This window comes from Pituophis catenifer, unplaced genomic scaffold, assembly GCF_029215685.1.
Source record: "Pituophis catenifer annectens isolate HBS135680 unplaced genomic scaffold, rPitCat1.0.hap2 SCAF_3, whole genome shotgun sequence".
Classification (NCBI taxonomy): Eukaryota; Metazoa; Chordata; class Lepidosauria; order Squamata; family Colubridae; genus Pituophis; species Pituophis catenifer.
In genome coordinates this window covers 92,174,836-92,191,837 of record NW_027256883.1, presented here as the reverse complement: position 1 = coordinate 92,191,837, position 17,002 = coordinate 92,174,836, and the positions used below count along the sequence as shown (strand labels likewise).

The following is a 17,002-nucleotide window of genomic DNA, read 5'->3' as shown; positions in this document are numbered from 1 at the left end:
CACAATAAGACATTTGGTGGTGATATAATTGATAGGAGAGTTGTACCTCATGGCTGACAAAAGGTTGCCTTTTAATGTTTTAGGCCTCAGGAAGTGAAAACCAGTGCATCAGCTGTGCTTGGAAGAAAATTATTTCAGTGAAAATTAATTAGTGGCTGGTATAAAATGGTTTCCAAAGAATATTCCTGTGAAAATGTTTCCAAACACTTTTTGAATCACAGGCATTCCATGTGAAAAACATTATCATAGCAGCAAAGTATATCAGGTTGACATCTTTGCCACACCATCTTCCACAGTAGTGTTGGACATAACAGAACTCCCAAAATGTGTTAAAGTTATACCCCAATATATTTTATCAGACTCTTATAGATTATAACATGGATTATATTTCATGTTAGATTCCTTATGCTCATTATGCCCATTTTATTTGCACTGTCACATATTCCTAGCCTCCCATCTAGTCCCTAATTATATTCAAACAATGGTTTAGGACTACAAAATAAATGCTTGCAAAAATAGATGAAAAGGTACTTACTCAGCATCAATTATTTTTTGTTTTAAAGCTATTAAGGCAGCAATATATTCATTCAAATTCTGCAAAAAAAAAGATGACAAATTATTAAGAATATTTATTAGAGCTGTCAGACTTTGAAAATGATTTAGATGAAGCACTTTGGACCTTGTACAATCTTTTTTCTAGATGGGCTGCCGTCATCCACAGCAAAGAAGTGCAGGACTTGCACAGATTCTGAACTGTTTTTCCAAATCACTGTCAAGTTTGCACTCTCATAAAAATATTTTATAAACACTATTATTAAAAAAATATTTTAAATCAAACTAAAGATTTGATAGAAACACTCCTTTATACGGGACATTTTTAATAAGTTTTAATTTGCTGCAGTAATTTTATTTAAAAAAAGCTAGAAAGATTTAACACCATTATAGGTAGGATTGTATTAGAAAAATAAGGTGGTAAAACCAAACCCAGAAAAATGCTATAGAAGAAATGTGAATGAATTTGTGAGCAAGTGTGAGCTCTTTCTAAGGCTATTATCTTCTATCACCACAACTTTCCTGGTCTTGGTTGTTTCATTAACTCTTTCTTCATCTATTCATTTTGTCGTTTAATCCTCGTTCATTCTCTTTATATTACCAAACCACTTCAATGTACTTCTTTCACACTATTCACTTCTCTACTCAGCATTCTCAGTCATTCAGCATCCATTCACTGTTCATCCTATTTCTTCTTACATTATTACATATGCTTAAACACTCATTCTCATAGTAATCAACTCCAGTTGGGTTGAGACGGGAGGATTAATTGCTCAGAAAGAAATATGGATATGGGAAGGCTTATTACTATAGTAATAGGAAGGAGGTATGACAGGAGTCAGATTACAGAAGATTGGCTGATACCTATCCATCTTCTAGTGCAACTGCCTCCTAGACCACAGTAAGCTGAATTCCCAGTATTTGGCTTCAGGCTGCTTTTAGTGAACTCATGTGTAATAAGACCGTGTTCAAAATACTTTCTTAGGGATCATTACGAAGATTTTGCGTGTATAATCAAGAACTGTTTGGGCAAGAATAAAGAAGTGCCATATCTGACATCTGTCTCAGTTTTGGTAATCGCATAATGCTGGGATGGTGGCGGTTACAGTAATTTGAGAACAGATTGCCCAGAAAATTGGTAGCACCTGTGTTGCTTTCTTCTCTTCTCTTTTAAATCCTCTCCCCAAGGGCAGCATGGCAAGGTTAATTATAAAAACTTTGCTATGAAATAATTGAGTGTGTGTGGGAGATAGAAGGAGAGAGGGAGGAGTGTGTAAAAATGTAAAGCAGCCTAAAGCAGCAAGAAAAGGATGTTTTCTCTAGCATTACTCACAAGGAGTAGTAGGTAGAGTAGCAGAAGTTGTAGCAGCAGTGGGGAAGAGTGGAAAATAGCAATAGTGAATAATGCTTGTGTATATTTTTTAGGGACCTGGGTTGCTGTTCTCTTTTGGTGTCTTGACCCACCAAATTGGATATAATTTAAAAGAACTTGTGACAAATACTATGGGAGATAGTTATCAGGTGCCCTCTTAATGACATGACTGGATGTGAGTAAATCTATTTGAAATTGGGTTGTGCAGACAGACTGAGTATACTGCTGATATGTTATCCACCCTATTGTTCAACATTATTGCTCTTGAGTTTCTAGATCTCACTGAAATTGTTCAGTTATTTTTCATTGGAGCAGCATAAAAGCCACAACAGAAAATAAATTTCAGGTTTGATGTTGGATTTTATCTTTGCTGCTGCTGGTAGACATTAATCTCCCAGTCCTTATTCAGGTAGTTCTCAACTTGCAACCACAATTGAGCCCAGAATTTTGGTTGTTGTAGGTTATTAAACAAGTCACCATGTGATCTGATTTGACTTTATTATGACAACTATTTTTTGACAATTGGAAAGTTTTTTTTATTAGTTTTTATGTATTTTATATCATAAACTAATAAAAAGAAGAAAGGAAAAAAAAAAGGAAAAAGAAAAAAGTGACACCACCATCATGTAGTTTGCTTAACAACACCATACAAACTACATGGACTTTAAGTGAACCATGTGGTTGTTCAGAAAATCCAGCAAGGGCGGAGAAATGGCAAAAAATGTTGCAAATTGCAGTCATGTATCTGTGGGATGGTGCAACTGATTGTAAACGCAAGCCAGTTGTCAAATGCCCAAAATATAGTCCCGTGAGGGTGGACTTAAGTAATAAGTGGACTAATATTTAAGTGCTTAAGTATTAGTCCCCATACACACAATAAAAAAGGAGAGGAGAAGAATTATGGTACAGGCCTTTTTTGAGTCACTACCCCGTCATTTTGTAACACCTTACTACCAAAGGCCAACACAGCCCCTACAGTCTATTTTCAAGAGAGGAGGAAGGTAAAAATGATTTTGATTTGCCAGATATTTAGAGTATAAGGGGGTTTCCTTAACTTTATGGTTTGAGGAATTGTTGGATTTAGTTCTATTTTAATTAGACATCTGAAATTGATTTTTGAATTGTGTGGGGTTATTTGAATTATTAAATTTTTACTGACTATGATTCATTCTGACTCTATGATTGGGGCTGAATGTCAATACTGAAAAGAAAAAATAGGAACAAATATTTATCTATAAACAGATTTATGCTTTAACCACATATTCAAAACAAACAGGCTTTTTTCTAAGCAGATATTCACCAGTTACATTCACATTCTTATGTTTTTCTTCAAATGTAACAATCACTTTTCCTGTTTCAATTTCACCCCCTTGATCACATTCATTTACAATGTTACATAATTTCCCCCAAATTCCTATTTTCCACTACTACCATTCACTACAGCATAACATAAAACTATTGCCATCTTATAGATTTCTCCTTTCCTATTAACCACAACCAGGGTGGATAAAAATCAATGATTTTTTTAAAAATAAAATAAAAAAAATCAGATTTTTTTTATTTAAATCGGATTTTTTTGATTTAAATCGGATTTTTTTGATTTTTATCAAATTTATTTTAATAAAAAACTTTTGGGGTAAAAATCTATCATAAGATAGTTTTCTATTTAAGATACATAAATAATTTAGTTTATTCAGCATGAAATGGAGCTTAGTTATGTAGCATGAGGCTGTATATTCTGCAACACTGGGACTATCGGTGAGTCAACAGTGGGTCAAAGGAGTAGCAGAGATGACAGTTGCTCTTTGAAAATTATGATTTAAATCGAGTTGATTTAAATCAAGCCTTTTTACTAGTGATTTAAATCATGATTTAAATTGTGATTTAAATCAACTCAATTTAAATCAAATCCACCCTGACCACAACCATGACACCAGTTCATATCCTCTGACTTTGTCCTTTCATAATTAAACCTACAACTTTGCTTCTTTACATGTATTCAATTCTATATTAGACTACCTTCATTTAGTAACCATCTTTCCCTAAATACCACAGATATACAGCTTATCTATTTTCTAATATATTTTATCTATTTTACTTTTGTTCATTTTTCACATTAAATCCTGTCCTTAACTCATGAGTTTATTCTTTCGATATTCCAAATTACAATCTTTCATGTGCATTGTGATCATTAGAAGTGCCCATAAATATCAGACTTTACTGACCATTATTGCTCTAATCAACTTTCACTTAATGTTTAGGAGTGCAGTGGCTCACGTGGTTAGAATGCTGGGTTGACAATCTGTAGACCCATGTTCGAGACCCAAGTGCTACTGTGTGGTGAGGTGAGCTCCTGTCATTCGCTCCATCTCCTTCCAACCTAGCAGTTTGAAAGCATGGTACCACTTCAGTGGACTCATTAACAGGAACATGAAAGGAGTCCCTAACTGGGCATCCCCTGGGAAATGGTGATATCTGCTAATCATTTCAACTTGGAAACACCTCTACAGAGAAACTATAGATTGCATTACCAGTCAAAATAATACATTATTCCCTGCTAATGATAAGGGCAATTACTTGGTAAGGGCAATACTAGTCAGATATGATTCTGGCTCATATTCCATAAACATAACCAAATACCACTTTTACCACAATCACACTTCTATGCAAGCTAAAATCTCTAATCTATGGATAACTTTGCAAATCTTTTTACTCTTTCCTATATTCCACCAATTAAAAGGTGCAGTGTACTGAATGCCTAATAATGCTTACTGGGATGGGGAATCACAATTCAACTTGTAAACAAAACCCTTTTTGCTTTACATCCACCTAATAAAATGTTCTGAAGTAAATCCAAACACCAGAATAACTGGAGAAAGCTCAGAGAGGTGCCTACTCCAGATGTCTATTTCTTAGATTCTAGGAATTATAGGATAAGGATTCTACTACAAATCAAGTCCAATACTTAGGTATAGCTAGCTTCTAAATAACCAGGTTAGGTTTGGTTGTAACAAGGAAAAATTACCCCTAAACAGAATGCTTTATTGAAATTGTTAGCTCCTTTTATGACTTGTTTGGCCTAAGGTTTTGTGAGCAGAACAGACTATTCAATAGTCAGTGGATTTGTTACTTTGTAAAAAAATATGTGCAAAGATACTATATAAACACAATTGTTTCAGTTTATCTGCCAAACTGACCTAAATATTTTAATAGTAAGTAGTAAAATAGAATGTGCTTGGGTGAATGAGGCATCATAAACAGAACACTTGTGTCATCTACTATTGAGCAAAACTTTCAATGGTATTATTTTTTGTATTTTGCTTCCATTCATCATATTAGCCTACAATAACCATGTGAAAAAAAATCAATGATGTACTGTAGAGAGATTTCCGGGGTCATGGCTACAATTTCTACAGACTACTTTAAAGAAATGCTAGAGTAGAATTTTATTAGATTCTTGTTGAAACATCTTCTCTTAGACAAAAATAAAGATTTTATGTCTTGGAAAGCAGACTAACAAAGCCTTAACCAGAATGAAAAGCTGAAAATGCACTCTTGCTTTGTAAATGTAGAATGAGTAAATAAGCACTTTAGTAAAAAAAAATCATAGATCACACGGAATTTAAATGAGCCTCTGGACCTTATTAAGCTCTTATTGTAGGGAAGGGGGGGGGAGAAAGAGAGAGAGGGAGAGAGAGAGAATTCTGCTGAGTCAGAGTTCACTTGAAGGTCTAAATTGATAAAAAATTAATAAATAGCACTACAAGCAAGCTAATAATAATTTTAAGAAAGAACATTATTTTATGATGGCATGGAAAAGTGAAAGAAAGTCAAAGACTAAGGTAAAAAGAATGAAGTGTACAATAAAAAAGGATAAAAAATTATTCATCTAAAAGTTTGAGCTTCTAAACAATTTATTGGCCAGAAACAGACATCAAAGTAAACAAATGAAAGCAAAACATATAATTAAGAGATGACAGGATATTTTGAAAACATTTTAAGATGAAAAAACTTTAGGAATATGAATCAGTTCACTTTTCTTTAGTTGTCCTATAAAATAAAAACAACTAAAGAAAAATGAACTGATTCATATTCTTATAGTGTTTTTTCAACTTAAATAGTATTCAAAATACTCAGACAAACAGCAGCTATTGTAAAATTCATGAAACTACTTTATGATGGAATCCAACCTGATCATTTGGACATCAATGTCACTTGAAAAAATGAATTCTAGTATTTTAAGGATACATAAAGCAGTAAGAATAGTTTCATAATGAGTAAAAGTTATAGACTCTAATATTAATATTGACTATTGTACATCTCCACTTACATTATATTAAATCTGATGGAAATCTGGCAAGGGGGCTTACTCTCAAGAAAGCACAAGAAAGCAAAATCATATTGAAAGGGGCAATTTAAATACAGTATTCCTTGGTTGCATTACAGATACTTTTTTCTGAGGTGACTTCAGATCTTAATCTTATACCATAATGCTGAAATACACATTGTTTCTAAGATTGGATAACATATTTACAATTGGAATTCTTTAAATTTCTCCATTCTAAATTGGCAAAACCTACAAAATACTAGAACAATGAATATGTGGAATTTTGTTTTCCTTTCAAGGCAAATTACATTTCCAAGGAACATAAGCAAAAAATTTCAGCACAATTCAGCAAAGGCAACTATCACCCCAAAATTAAATTGACAATACAATGAGGATAACGATCTGTGTATTCTTGAGATTAGAAAATGATAAAAAATTGATAGGTTCAAGATACAGAGATAGGCTTAAGATACAGAAGGATCTTGATAGACTTGAACACTGGGCTCTATCTAACAAAATGAAATTCAATGTAGAGTTTTATATTTAGGCAAGAAAAAACAAATGCACAGGTATAGTATAAGTGGTATCTGGCTCAATAGTAGTAACTGTGAAAGGGATCTTGGAGTCCTAGTGGACAATCACTTAAATATGAGCCAGAAGCGTGCTGTCAAAAAAGCCAACACAGTTCTAGGCTGTATTAGCAGAGGGATAGAATCAAGATCACATGAAATGTTAATACCACTTTATACTGCCTTGGCAAGACCAAACTTGGAATACTGCATCCAGTTTCAGTTGCCACAATATAGAAAAAGATGTTGAGACTCTAGAAAGAGTGCAGAGAAGAGCAACAAAGATGATTAGGGGACAGGAGGCTAAGACATATGAAGAATGGTTGCAGGAACTGGGTATGTCTAGTTTAATGAAAAGAAGGACTAGGGGTGACATGATAACAGTGTTCCAATATCTCAGGGGTTGCCACAAAGAAGAGGGAGTCAAGCTATTCTCCAAAGCACCTGAGGGTAGAACAAGAAGCAATGGGTGGAAACTAATCAAGGAGAGAAACAACCTAGAACTAAGGAGAAATTTCCTGACAGTTAACAGTGGAACAACTTGCCTCCAGAAGTTGTGAATGCTCCAACACTGGAGATTTTTAAGAAGAGATTGGACAACTATTTGCCTGAAATGGCATAAGGTTTCGTGCTTGAGCAGGGGGTTTGACAAGAAGACCTCCAAAGTCCCTCCAACTGTCTCCTGATGAATACAAAAGTGGACAGCTCACCCCACGCTGGAAGACGCAAAAGTGTTTGGGAATTTTAAGAGAGCCCAAGAAAATCGAACCATTCACCACACCCGCACAACTTCGCTCCGTCCCTAAAACACCGCCGGTCATTCATTCAATAAGGTCTTAAAACAGGACTGCCCAATACGGTAAAAACACCCCCGCCCCCCCAGCACGACGGGCTGCTACGGGCAAAGATTAAGAGCTCCACCTGCTGAAGGGCTCCGCAGTTGGCGCAGGCCATGGCTGCCTCCGCCGCGATCGCCGCCGTGTTGGCCGCCGGCGGGGTCTCCCCGGGCATCATGATTCCCAACGCAGCACAAGCGGCCCATCCGTCGCCCGTTGCAAGCCTCGGGCGGTGGTGGTGGCGGCGGCGGTAGCGGTAAGCAGTAAGTAGCGAAATCTTCCCGAGAAGCCAGTGCGACGCAAGAGGGAAGAAAGACCCTTCTCCGGCGCTGCGATTAGCTGCCCCATGCAGTGCCTGATAAAAAGGAAAAAAAAAATTACCCTCAGCCAAATCGGCAGACGGCAACTCCCAGCGTACTACGCAACCTTGACTTTCGCTTTCTCATATCTAGGGCTTGAATGTAAGACGTGGGTGATGTTATCTCCGCATGGCCGGTTCTCCGAAAGTTGCAGACTCCCCCAGCTTCCAAATCGTGCTGTTTTTGCAAACGGATTGTTGTGGATTTAATAAGACAAACACAACTTTTGGGTTAATCAGAGACAAATTTATATATTGCGCAATAGGTTCAAGGCTCTGTACATGAAGCGTTGAACAAAGACAGAAATTAGGTACAATGGTTTTATACCCTTCTAGACAAAGGATTCTGTTAACTCAGCAATTCATATGGTCATATACATTTATCATTTTTAATTGACATTTCCTAATTACAGAGTTTGCAGAACAGTTATAATAATTCTTCTAAAAAGTTACTGAAGCATATTTTTCAAATTATCTCTTGTTGAAACAACAAAGTGGACATCTCTGTTACTCTGACCTTCAAGGTGTAAATCACGTAGACTGTTCTTATCTGTGACAACTGAGAGGCCTTGAAATAAGCATCCTACTGGAAAGGAATGTCCCTGCCTGTGTTCTGAATATAATTGCAAGTAATTTCTCTCTTACAGTATTAAGAACAAAGAGGGCCCTTCAGTGACTATCTAGCTGGACCCGTGTTTACTGTATTTATTATTTTATTTTTATTTGTTACCTGTTCCACCATAACTGTCTTTTGTACACTTAGGATCCCGTTTGAGATAGGATAAAAAAAGTTCGCTTTTGTTTGATGCAGTTCCAGATTTCATTGCCTGGAAATTGCACCTGACCCTCGAGAAGCATGGCAAGAACCACATTCCAAAACAGGGAATTTAAATTAAAAATGTACCTTTATATGTGATTATAATTAAATACAAAAGTTAAATTTTATTTAATGAATACATTTTATTTATTTCTATCCTGCTATCCTATTTGGAACAGGCATGGAAGACTGCATGTTAAGTATGGATATCAACAATGCAGGTTTTCCCCTTCCTCTCTCCTTGCGCTTAGCATTTTAAAAAATCCCCTTATTTGATGAAGAATCTGGGGATCTCGATAGCTTGCAAAAGTTTTTTGACCTTTGAGTTCTTCTAATAAAGATATTGTCATAATACACATTTTGAACTGGTTTACAGATTTTGCTTTGTTCATTCAGTAAGCACGGAGCAAGACGGTACATTTTAACCGAAACTGTAGCGCCGCCCTTAGCAAGAACACAAATTCACAGACAGAATTTATACAGAATCCAATCTGAGTCGGTCACTGGGACCAGAGTTTATTCTTCCAAGCTTCCATCCTTGAGGATGGTGCTGCAGTCCATCCTCAAAGGACTCCCCCAACTCCCCAGTGGTCCCCTTGACAGACTTAGATTGGATCATGCAACATTATCCTGGGTCACATGTTTGCCTTAATTAGTGAGGATTCATACACTAAAATGCATATATTTTGGGTAAGTAACATAATTATATATTTGAAGATATGTTGAAGAAAGGCTCTTAAAATGACTGTGGAAGAATTGAAGCAGTGCAAATAAGTCATGCTTGCAGAATGCTCATACCCAATGTCTCCAAATCCAGTCTTCTTGTATTTTCCCAGAAATCTGAAAGGAATTCCATAAATAATAGGAGTAGTGTCCTCTGCTTTTATTTTAGCCCACAACATCTTGTTTTTTCAGCTTCATGCCTATAATTCCACCTTGTATGTGAAAGCTGCAATAAAACCAATGGAATATTTCTATAATGAAGGAGTCAGAAGAACCAGAAGATTCCTCTCTTCTTCATTATAAAAATATTCCATTGGTTTTTGAGATTATAGTAGTTCATAGCAAACTGCTTAGTTGAATAATGACTTACAGCTGGAATCAAAAGAGAATCACTTATCTTGATTGGCACCTGGGTTTTTTCCCCAGACCAATTAGATCTTATCTTTCTGAGCATTTGTACTTACCTCTTGCACCTGAGTTAGTAATTAGCAATCGAGAAGTGAATTGTAATTGTGTCCTTCTGACCACCTGTGCCTTGTTTTTTCCTATGTTGTACCCTTTTAGAAAACAGGCATAGCATGGTCCTTGCCTAATCTGAGATCTAAATAATACAAGATACACTTTGGGAAGTCTCATATCATTGAACTTTGCAATGATCAAAGACCCATAGTATGCACCATAGGTTGGCAACAGTTACAGAAATTTGTTGTTATTTGGGCTGCCTGGTAAATTAAAAGCTAAATTAAAAAATTGTCAGGTTATTGCCCAGGCTGTCTCTTTAAACTTTGCCTTTAGCAGAATGAAAGATCTGAATGGAAAAAAATGCACATTCCTCAGAATTTTTTACAATATCTTTATAATTGGGTTTCTTGATCAGTATAAAATGCTTAAACAAAAGTTGAATCCAGGCATTCAAAGATCCAAGCTGTGTTTAGAAATATTGGGAGAAATCAATGTATTTTGGAAACTGAAGCTTTGTTACAAAAAATTATTAAATTGTTTGTTACTCAGTTGTTCAGTCTATTTCCAACTACTTCCAACTCTTCATGATCTGATGTATGTAATTTTGCAAGGATTGTCAAATCATTTTTTTTCCCTATTGAATAGTAGACCAATTTTTGCACTCTCCTTTTACCCTTTACTTAAAGATTCCTTAAGGTGTCTATATTGTGCATTTGTTTTTAAGGTCTGACATACAATAAAATTAAGCCATAGGGTGGCTTAATTTTCAAAAACTAAATGTGACATTCACATAGTGTTACCAAATTGGTGTTGACTTTTAGCAATCATATAATGTTTTCTCCATGATGATCTGTTCTCAGTCTGGTCCTTCAGGTTTTCCAACACTGTACTGATAGCTGCTCTAATTCAGTCCCTCCATGTTGCTGCTGGCCATCCTTTTCTCTGTTATTTCACTTTTCTCAGCATCAATTTTTTTCACAATATGTCCCAAATATAATATTTTACGCATAGTAATTTGTGTCTCAATTGAGAGCTCTGATTTGATTTATTCAGTGATTCATTTGTTTGTTTTCTTGCTTACCCAGAGTTTTTTCAAGTTTCAAAAATAATCTTTCTATCCTGTTTCTTTGGAGTCCAAGAGTTCTGATCTAGGGAGATATTAATGCATCTTGGCATTTGAATATGTTATCCAAGGCCTTCATGGTTACTGTTTGTGGTTTATTTTTTGACTGCGGATTCCAGAAGCTATCTGCCACTCCAATATCTTCATTCTAAGGCTGGTTCCTGTATCTGTCATTAATTTGATCATCTTTATATTTATCTTAATCCCATTTTTGTTTCAGAGTGCTCCTTGACTTTCATTAATAGAATCTGCACATCACATTCCTTGTGGGAAACTGGCAAGCAGTGTTAGAAATCCTCCCTCCCTCCCTCCAGTTTTCCTATTAACTTGATTTAAAAAATGGGCACCATACGGATTAGGGAGGACATGTGAGGTTAAAAGGATTGGAAAGAGAGTGGGGCTGCATGAAATATGCCATGGGGATCAAAAAGGGCATGGAGTGGCTGTGATTTGGGAAGTGTATACAAGAGGTGTTAAGTGGGTCAGGCAAGGAATGGTTGGGAAGGGCGTGCAAGGGTGCATTGTAGGTTAGAAAAGCTTTATGTAGTGCATGAGAAGCTGTGTAGGTTGGGGAGAGCATGCAGGAATGTTGTGTGAATTGAAGGGTGCACAGGAATTTATTTATTTATTTTATTTATTTTATTAGATTTTTATACCGCCCTTCTCCCAGTGGACTCAGGGCGGTGAACAGCCAAGAATAAAAATATCACATACAAAATTTTAAATTTTTAAAAAGAATTAAATAAATTTTGGCCCAATAAATTTAAAACAACCCAACTAAAATCAATTTACAATTAAAAATATCTAAGGGTGGGGGGGTTAAGCCAGCCCGGCTTGATGAAATAAAAAAAGTTTTAAGGGCACGGCAAAAAGCATGGAGATCTGGGATGCTACATATCTCAGGGGCAGGTCGTTCCAGAGGACAGGTGCTGCCACAGAGAAGGCCCTCCCCCTGGGGGTCACCAGCCGACATTGTCTGGCCGACGGCATCCTGAGGAGTCCCTCTCTGTGGGAGTGTACTGGCCGGTGGGAGGCTATCGGTGGCAGGAGGCGGTCCTGTAAGTACCTAGGCCCTAAGCCATGGAGCGCTTTAAAGGTGGTAACCAACACCTTGAAGCGCACCCAGAAGACCACTGGGAGCCAATGCAGCTCGCGCAGGAGAGGCGTCACATGGGAGCGCCCCATCACTCCCATAATCCCCCGTGTGGCCACATTCTGCACCAGTTGGAGCCTCCGGGTGCTCCTCAAGGGGAGCCCCATGTAGAGAGCATTACAGTAGTCCAGGTGGGAGGTGACGAGTGCCTGAGTGACTGTGTGTAAGGAGTCCCGATCCAGAAAGGGACGCAACTGGTGAATCAGGTGAACCTGATAAAAAGCCCCCCTGGCCACGGCCATCATATGCTCTTCTAAAGACAGCCATGCATCCAGGAGGACATCCAAGTTGTGAGCCCTCTCCATGGGGGCCAGTAACTCGCCCCCAATAGCCAGCGATGGCACCAGCTCGCTATATCGGGATGGCCGTAGCCATAGCCACTCGGTCTTGGAAGGGTTGAGTCGGAGCCTGTTTCTCCCCATCCAGACCCGCACGGCCTCTAGGCACTGGGACATCACTTCAAGGGCATCATTGGGATGGCCTGGGGTGGAGATGTTCAGCTGAGTATCATCAGTGTACTGATGGAACTCCACCCCAAAACCACAGATGATCTTGCCCAGCGGCTTCACATAAATGTTGAACAGGAGGGGTGAGAGGACCGACCCCTGCGGCACCCCACAAACAAAGTGCCTTGGTGTCAACCTCTGCCCCCCTGCCAACACTGACTGCGACCAGTCAGAGAGATAGGAGGAGAACCACTGTAAAACGGTGCCCCCCACCCCCAACCCCTCCAACTGGCGCAGCATGATACCATGGTCGATGGTATCAAAAGCTGCTGAGAGGTCTAACAGGACTAGGATAGAGGAACAACCCCTATCCCGAGCCCTCCAGAGATCATCCACCAATGCGACCAATGCTGTTTCCGTGCTGTGCCCAGGCCTGAAGCCGGACTGGAGCAGATCTAGATAGACAGCTTCATCCAGGTACTGTGGAAGCTGGCGCGCCACCACACTCTCAACAACCTTCGCCACAAAGCGAGAAGAATGTAGTACAAGTCAGAAACGTTGTACAGGGTTGCATTAGCAGGTGCTATGCAGGTTGGGAAGAGTGCCCTGGGGTGCAGTGCAGATTGGCAAGAGTGTCTGGGGGTCTGGCAGGGTGTGAAAATTGCAGTTGGGGGAGTCTCACCTGAGCAACTTGTGGCCTTCACTGCTGGCTTCTTCACTGCCTTGGGAGAAGCTGTCGGGGATTGTTGGAAATGAGGATGAGGTGACTATGGTTGACTGTGGCAGAATGGCAATACTGAAGCAACAGCAGCGAGTGGTGCTGAAGTGGCCACAACTTCCCAGATTTTATTTCCACAGGAGTCCTGGATTTGGTGGTATTCTGTAATTTATTTCATTTGAGATACGTTGATTCAAAACTTGTGGCCCTATGATGCACTATTTCACCCAATTGAAGGTTACAAATAGATATGAGTGTTTCAGTGGTATATAGATGTGCTCAACATCGTAACATGGAAAAGGGTTGGCTTTCTTCTTCCATTGTAGCTTAATTTAGGACTTGTATATGAACAGTCCACAATCTGTTGTACAGTTAGCCCCTGCCTCCATCTTTGCTGTTATAATTGAATACTTCCTCATACCATTAATATAGTCAGTTTGAGTTCTGTGTTTATCCATGTATATAGGCATCTTTTTGATTGTTGAGAAACTGTGTTAGCAATATAGAAATAATAGAATTAATAGAAATGTGTAAGCTGTTCTCCTGCTTCATATCCATTTCCTAGGCTATGTAGTACAACTACATTTTCCTTCTCAAGGTTATTTCTTTGACATTCCAGTTTCCAATCAGAAGCAACACGTTACTCATGGTAAAAAAAATACAGAACAATGTACCCTACTAGTTTTCCAGGACCACTCGGCATGCTTTGACACCACAATAGTTTGGAATGTCTGGCAGATAGGACCCAGGAACACTATTAAAAGTGTGTCTGTTCCTTTCTATTTGGCCACATTCAGAAAGTGGTACTAGGGGCTAGTTTGATACCTAGGCTATTGCTCTATGGTTTCCCACAGGCAGTGGCATCTATAAAACATCATAATGGCAAGAAAACTGATGTAGCTTCTCAACACTTGAAAGCACTCATGGGGCATTGCTTTTCAGTTCATTAAACCATTTGCAAGTTCTGCATGTCTCTTTCAAGATGGAAAAATTATTAGTAAATAGAAAACTGGATTCAGAAATTGAAATTGTAAGCTTTTGGATTTTTTAAACATTTTTGGTGGGAGACAAATGAAACAGATAAAGTAAGAAAAGACAAAGCACATTTAATCAATGGGTTTTTATTTGTAGCAGTTTCAAGAAAAGTTTGACATTCCAGACAACATACTGCAGATGGCACCAAAGATTGCGCCAGAGCTCCTATTCAGTATTATAATAGCATTGTTGAAGTAGCAGCATGCAGAAAATGTTGGGGCAACCTGATAACTGTAATAGAGGAAATTCCAGTCCAATAATGATTCTCCTATCAGTCCACTTCATCTCATAAATCTGTATTTAGAGAGAATTGTACATTATTATCTCTGTCGGTGTTATCATAATAACTTTATCATATGCCCTTAAAGCAGGGAAATTTGAAGCATATACTGATTAACTAGTATGGAGGAAAAATGATGCTGATAGTAAACCTGTTACATAAAGACCTTTTAAATGGAAAAGAAAAAGGCGGAAAGAAAGCAAGGAAAGAACCATTAACAAGACTGAGTAACTATATCTGATGGTAGTCTGGCAAATATCTCCTTCCAAGTGTAGGTATTTATGTTATTGATAATAAATGGTAATTTACTGCCGTATTGTTCTGTGTCTGAAAGAAACTACTGAGTTTAATAAACTAAAATGACAGGAAGAACCTATTCACTGACAGAATCACACTAACTGAATGTTATAGAAATATAGTCCTGGAGGTATACTATTGTTCTCTGAATCAAAGACCACATTAAAATGGATTTATAGTCCTAAATTTGGAAGTAGTGAAAAGAGAAAAAAAGTTGAAGTATTGTTGAATTGACGACACAGAAGAACTTAATACAGTGTTGTGGCCAGGATTACTTTATGGCAGCAACATTTCCCCAACATTTGGGAGGGGTGGGAGGAGGGAGGATGGTTCTGTGTGAGCAGCGGGCATGCACACTTGTTGCTCACCCAAATGGAGTTGTCTAAGTTGATTCACAGTTTTGCAGCTGCTTTATGTGCTGCTGGATTGGGTGTCTTCCTATATCGTCACACAGTAGCCTAGTCCTAGCATATATTTTACTTATTAGAAAAACATCATTTCTTCAGTGGGAACTTGTAGCATCTTCTATAACAGGGGTGTCAAACTGGTGGCCCGCAGGCCAGATGTGCCATGTGCAGGCCATGCCTGCCCAGCTCTGTGAAGGAAAAAAAAGTTGCAAAACATCATGTGACAGCAACATGATGCTGTGAGTTTGACACCCGTGTTATAGAATCAGCCAACCATATTTGTGCTAAAGTAATGGTAATGAAACTATGTTTATACCATTGTAATGGTTGGATGATGCTCTATAAATGCTGTAAGTTACTACTGTGTTAATAATCCTAGTGGACAATCACATAAACATGAGTCAGCAGTGTGCAGCAGCAGCCAAAAAAGCTAATACAATCCTTGGTTGTATAAACAGAGACATAGAATCAACGTCATTTGAAGTATTAGTATTGCTTTATAAAGGCTTATTGGAATACTGCATCCAGTTTTGGTCACCACATTACAAAAAAGATGTTGAGACTCTGGAAAAAGTGCAAAGAAGTGCAACTAAGATGATTAAAGGTCTGGAGACTAAAACACGAAGAACAGTTGCAGGATTTGGGTTTGGCTAGTTGAGAGAAAAGAAGGGGGGGTCAGAATAGCAGTATTCCAGTATTTGAGAGGCTGCCACAAAGAGGAGGGGGTCAATTTATTTTCCAAAGCAACAGAGAGCAGGACAAGAAACATTGGATGGAAACTAATCAAGGAAAGAAGCAACCTGGAATTGAGGAGAAACTTCCTAACAGTGAGGACAATTAACCAGTGGAACAGCTTGCCTTCAGATGTTGTGGGTGCTTCATCACTGGAGGTTTTTAAAAAGAGACTGGACAGTCACTTGTCTGAAATAGTATAGGATCTCCTCCTTGAGCAGAGGGCTGGACTAGAAGACCTCCAAGTCCTTCCAAGCTCTATTCTGATTCAAATAACCAAGGTATGAACAAGCTGAATACAAATGCTAATTTAGCTAAATAGCTGCCAAGAAAAAAATGTTAGTTTTTTTAGAAAAGCTTTGCTCATTGAGGAAAATAATAATAATAATAAAAAACCCACAACCCTTGGCAAAATGAATGTAAATTTGAAATAAAACCAATAAGGAATTTGATAGTCAGTTTCTTCAAGACATAAAGATAACCCAGTATTTATTTCTATTTATCAGGAGAAGGAAGGAAATATGCCTGAAAGTATTTCCAGATACAGGACTTTTTAGTATTATTAGTAAAAAAGTATTATGAACAGCTATTTTTTTTTCCTTTTCCAATGGAAATAGATAGGAACATGGTAAAATATGGGAAAGTTATAAGAGAAAATAATGTAATTTCAGTTGCCCTATTTGAATTCTTTCATTGGGGCACAATAATTGTACAACAAAGCCTCATTTTGACTTTGTTGGCTAAGATCTGCTGAGTTCTTCGAAAAATGCATAATTTTTTAGAGATCTGTTATCT

The 17,002-nt window shown here is 37.9% G+C and overlaps 1 protein-coding gene across 1 annotated transcript in view; it reads right to left on the bottom strand.

The window, feature by feature from the left end:
• ICE1 (interactor of little elongation complex ELL subunit 1) overlaps window positions 1–7,888 on the bottom strand; it is a 38,701-nt gene extending 30,813 nt beyond the window's left edge. The window contains exons 1-2 of the mRNA XM_070940789.1: window positions 7,742–7,888; window positions 536–594 (exon numbers count right to left, since the gene is read on the bottom strand). Coding sequence (XP_070796890.1) covers window positions 536–594; window positions 7,742–7,834 — 152 coding nt within the window. The 5' untranslated portion in view covers window positions 7,835–7,888. The remainder of the gene's footprint in view (window positions 1–535; window positions 595–7,741) is intronic.
• Between the last annotated feature and the right edge of the window lie 9,114 nt (window positions 7,889–17,002).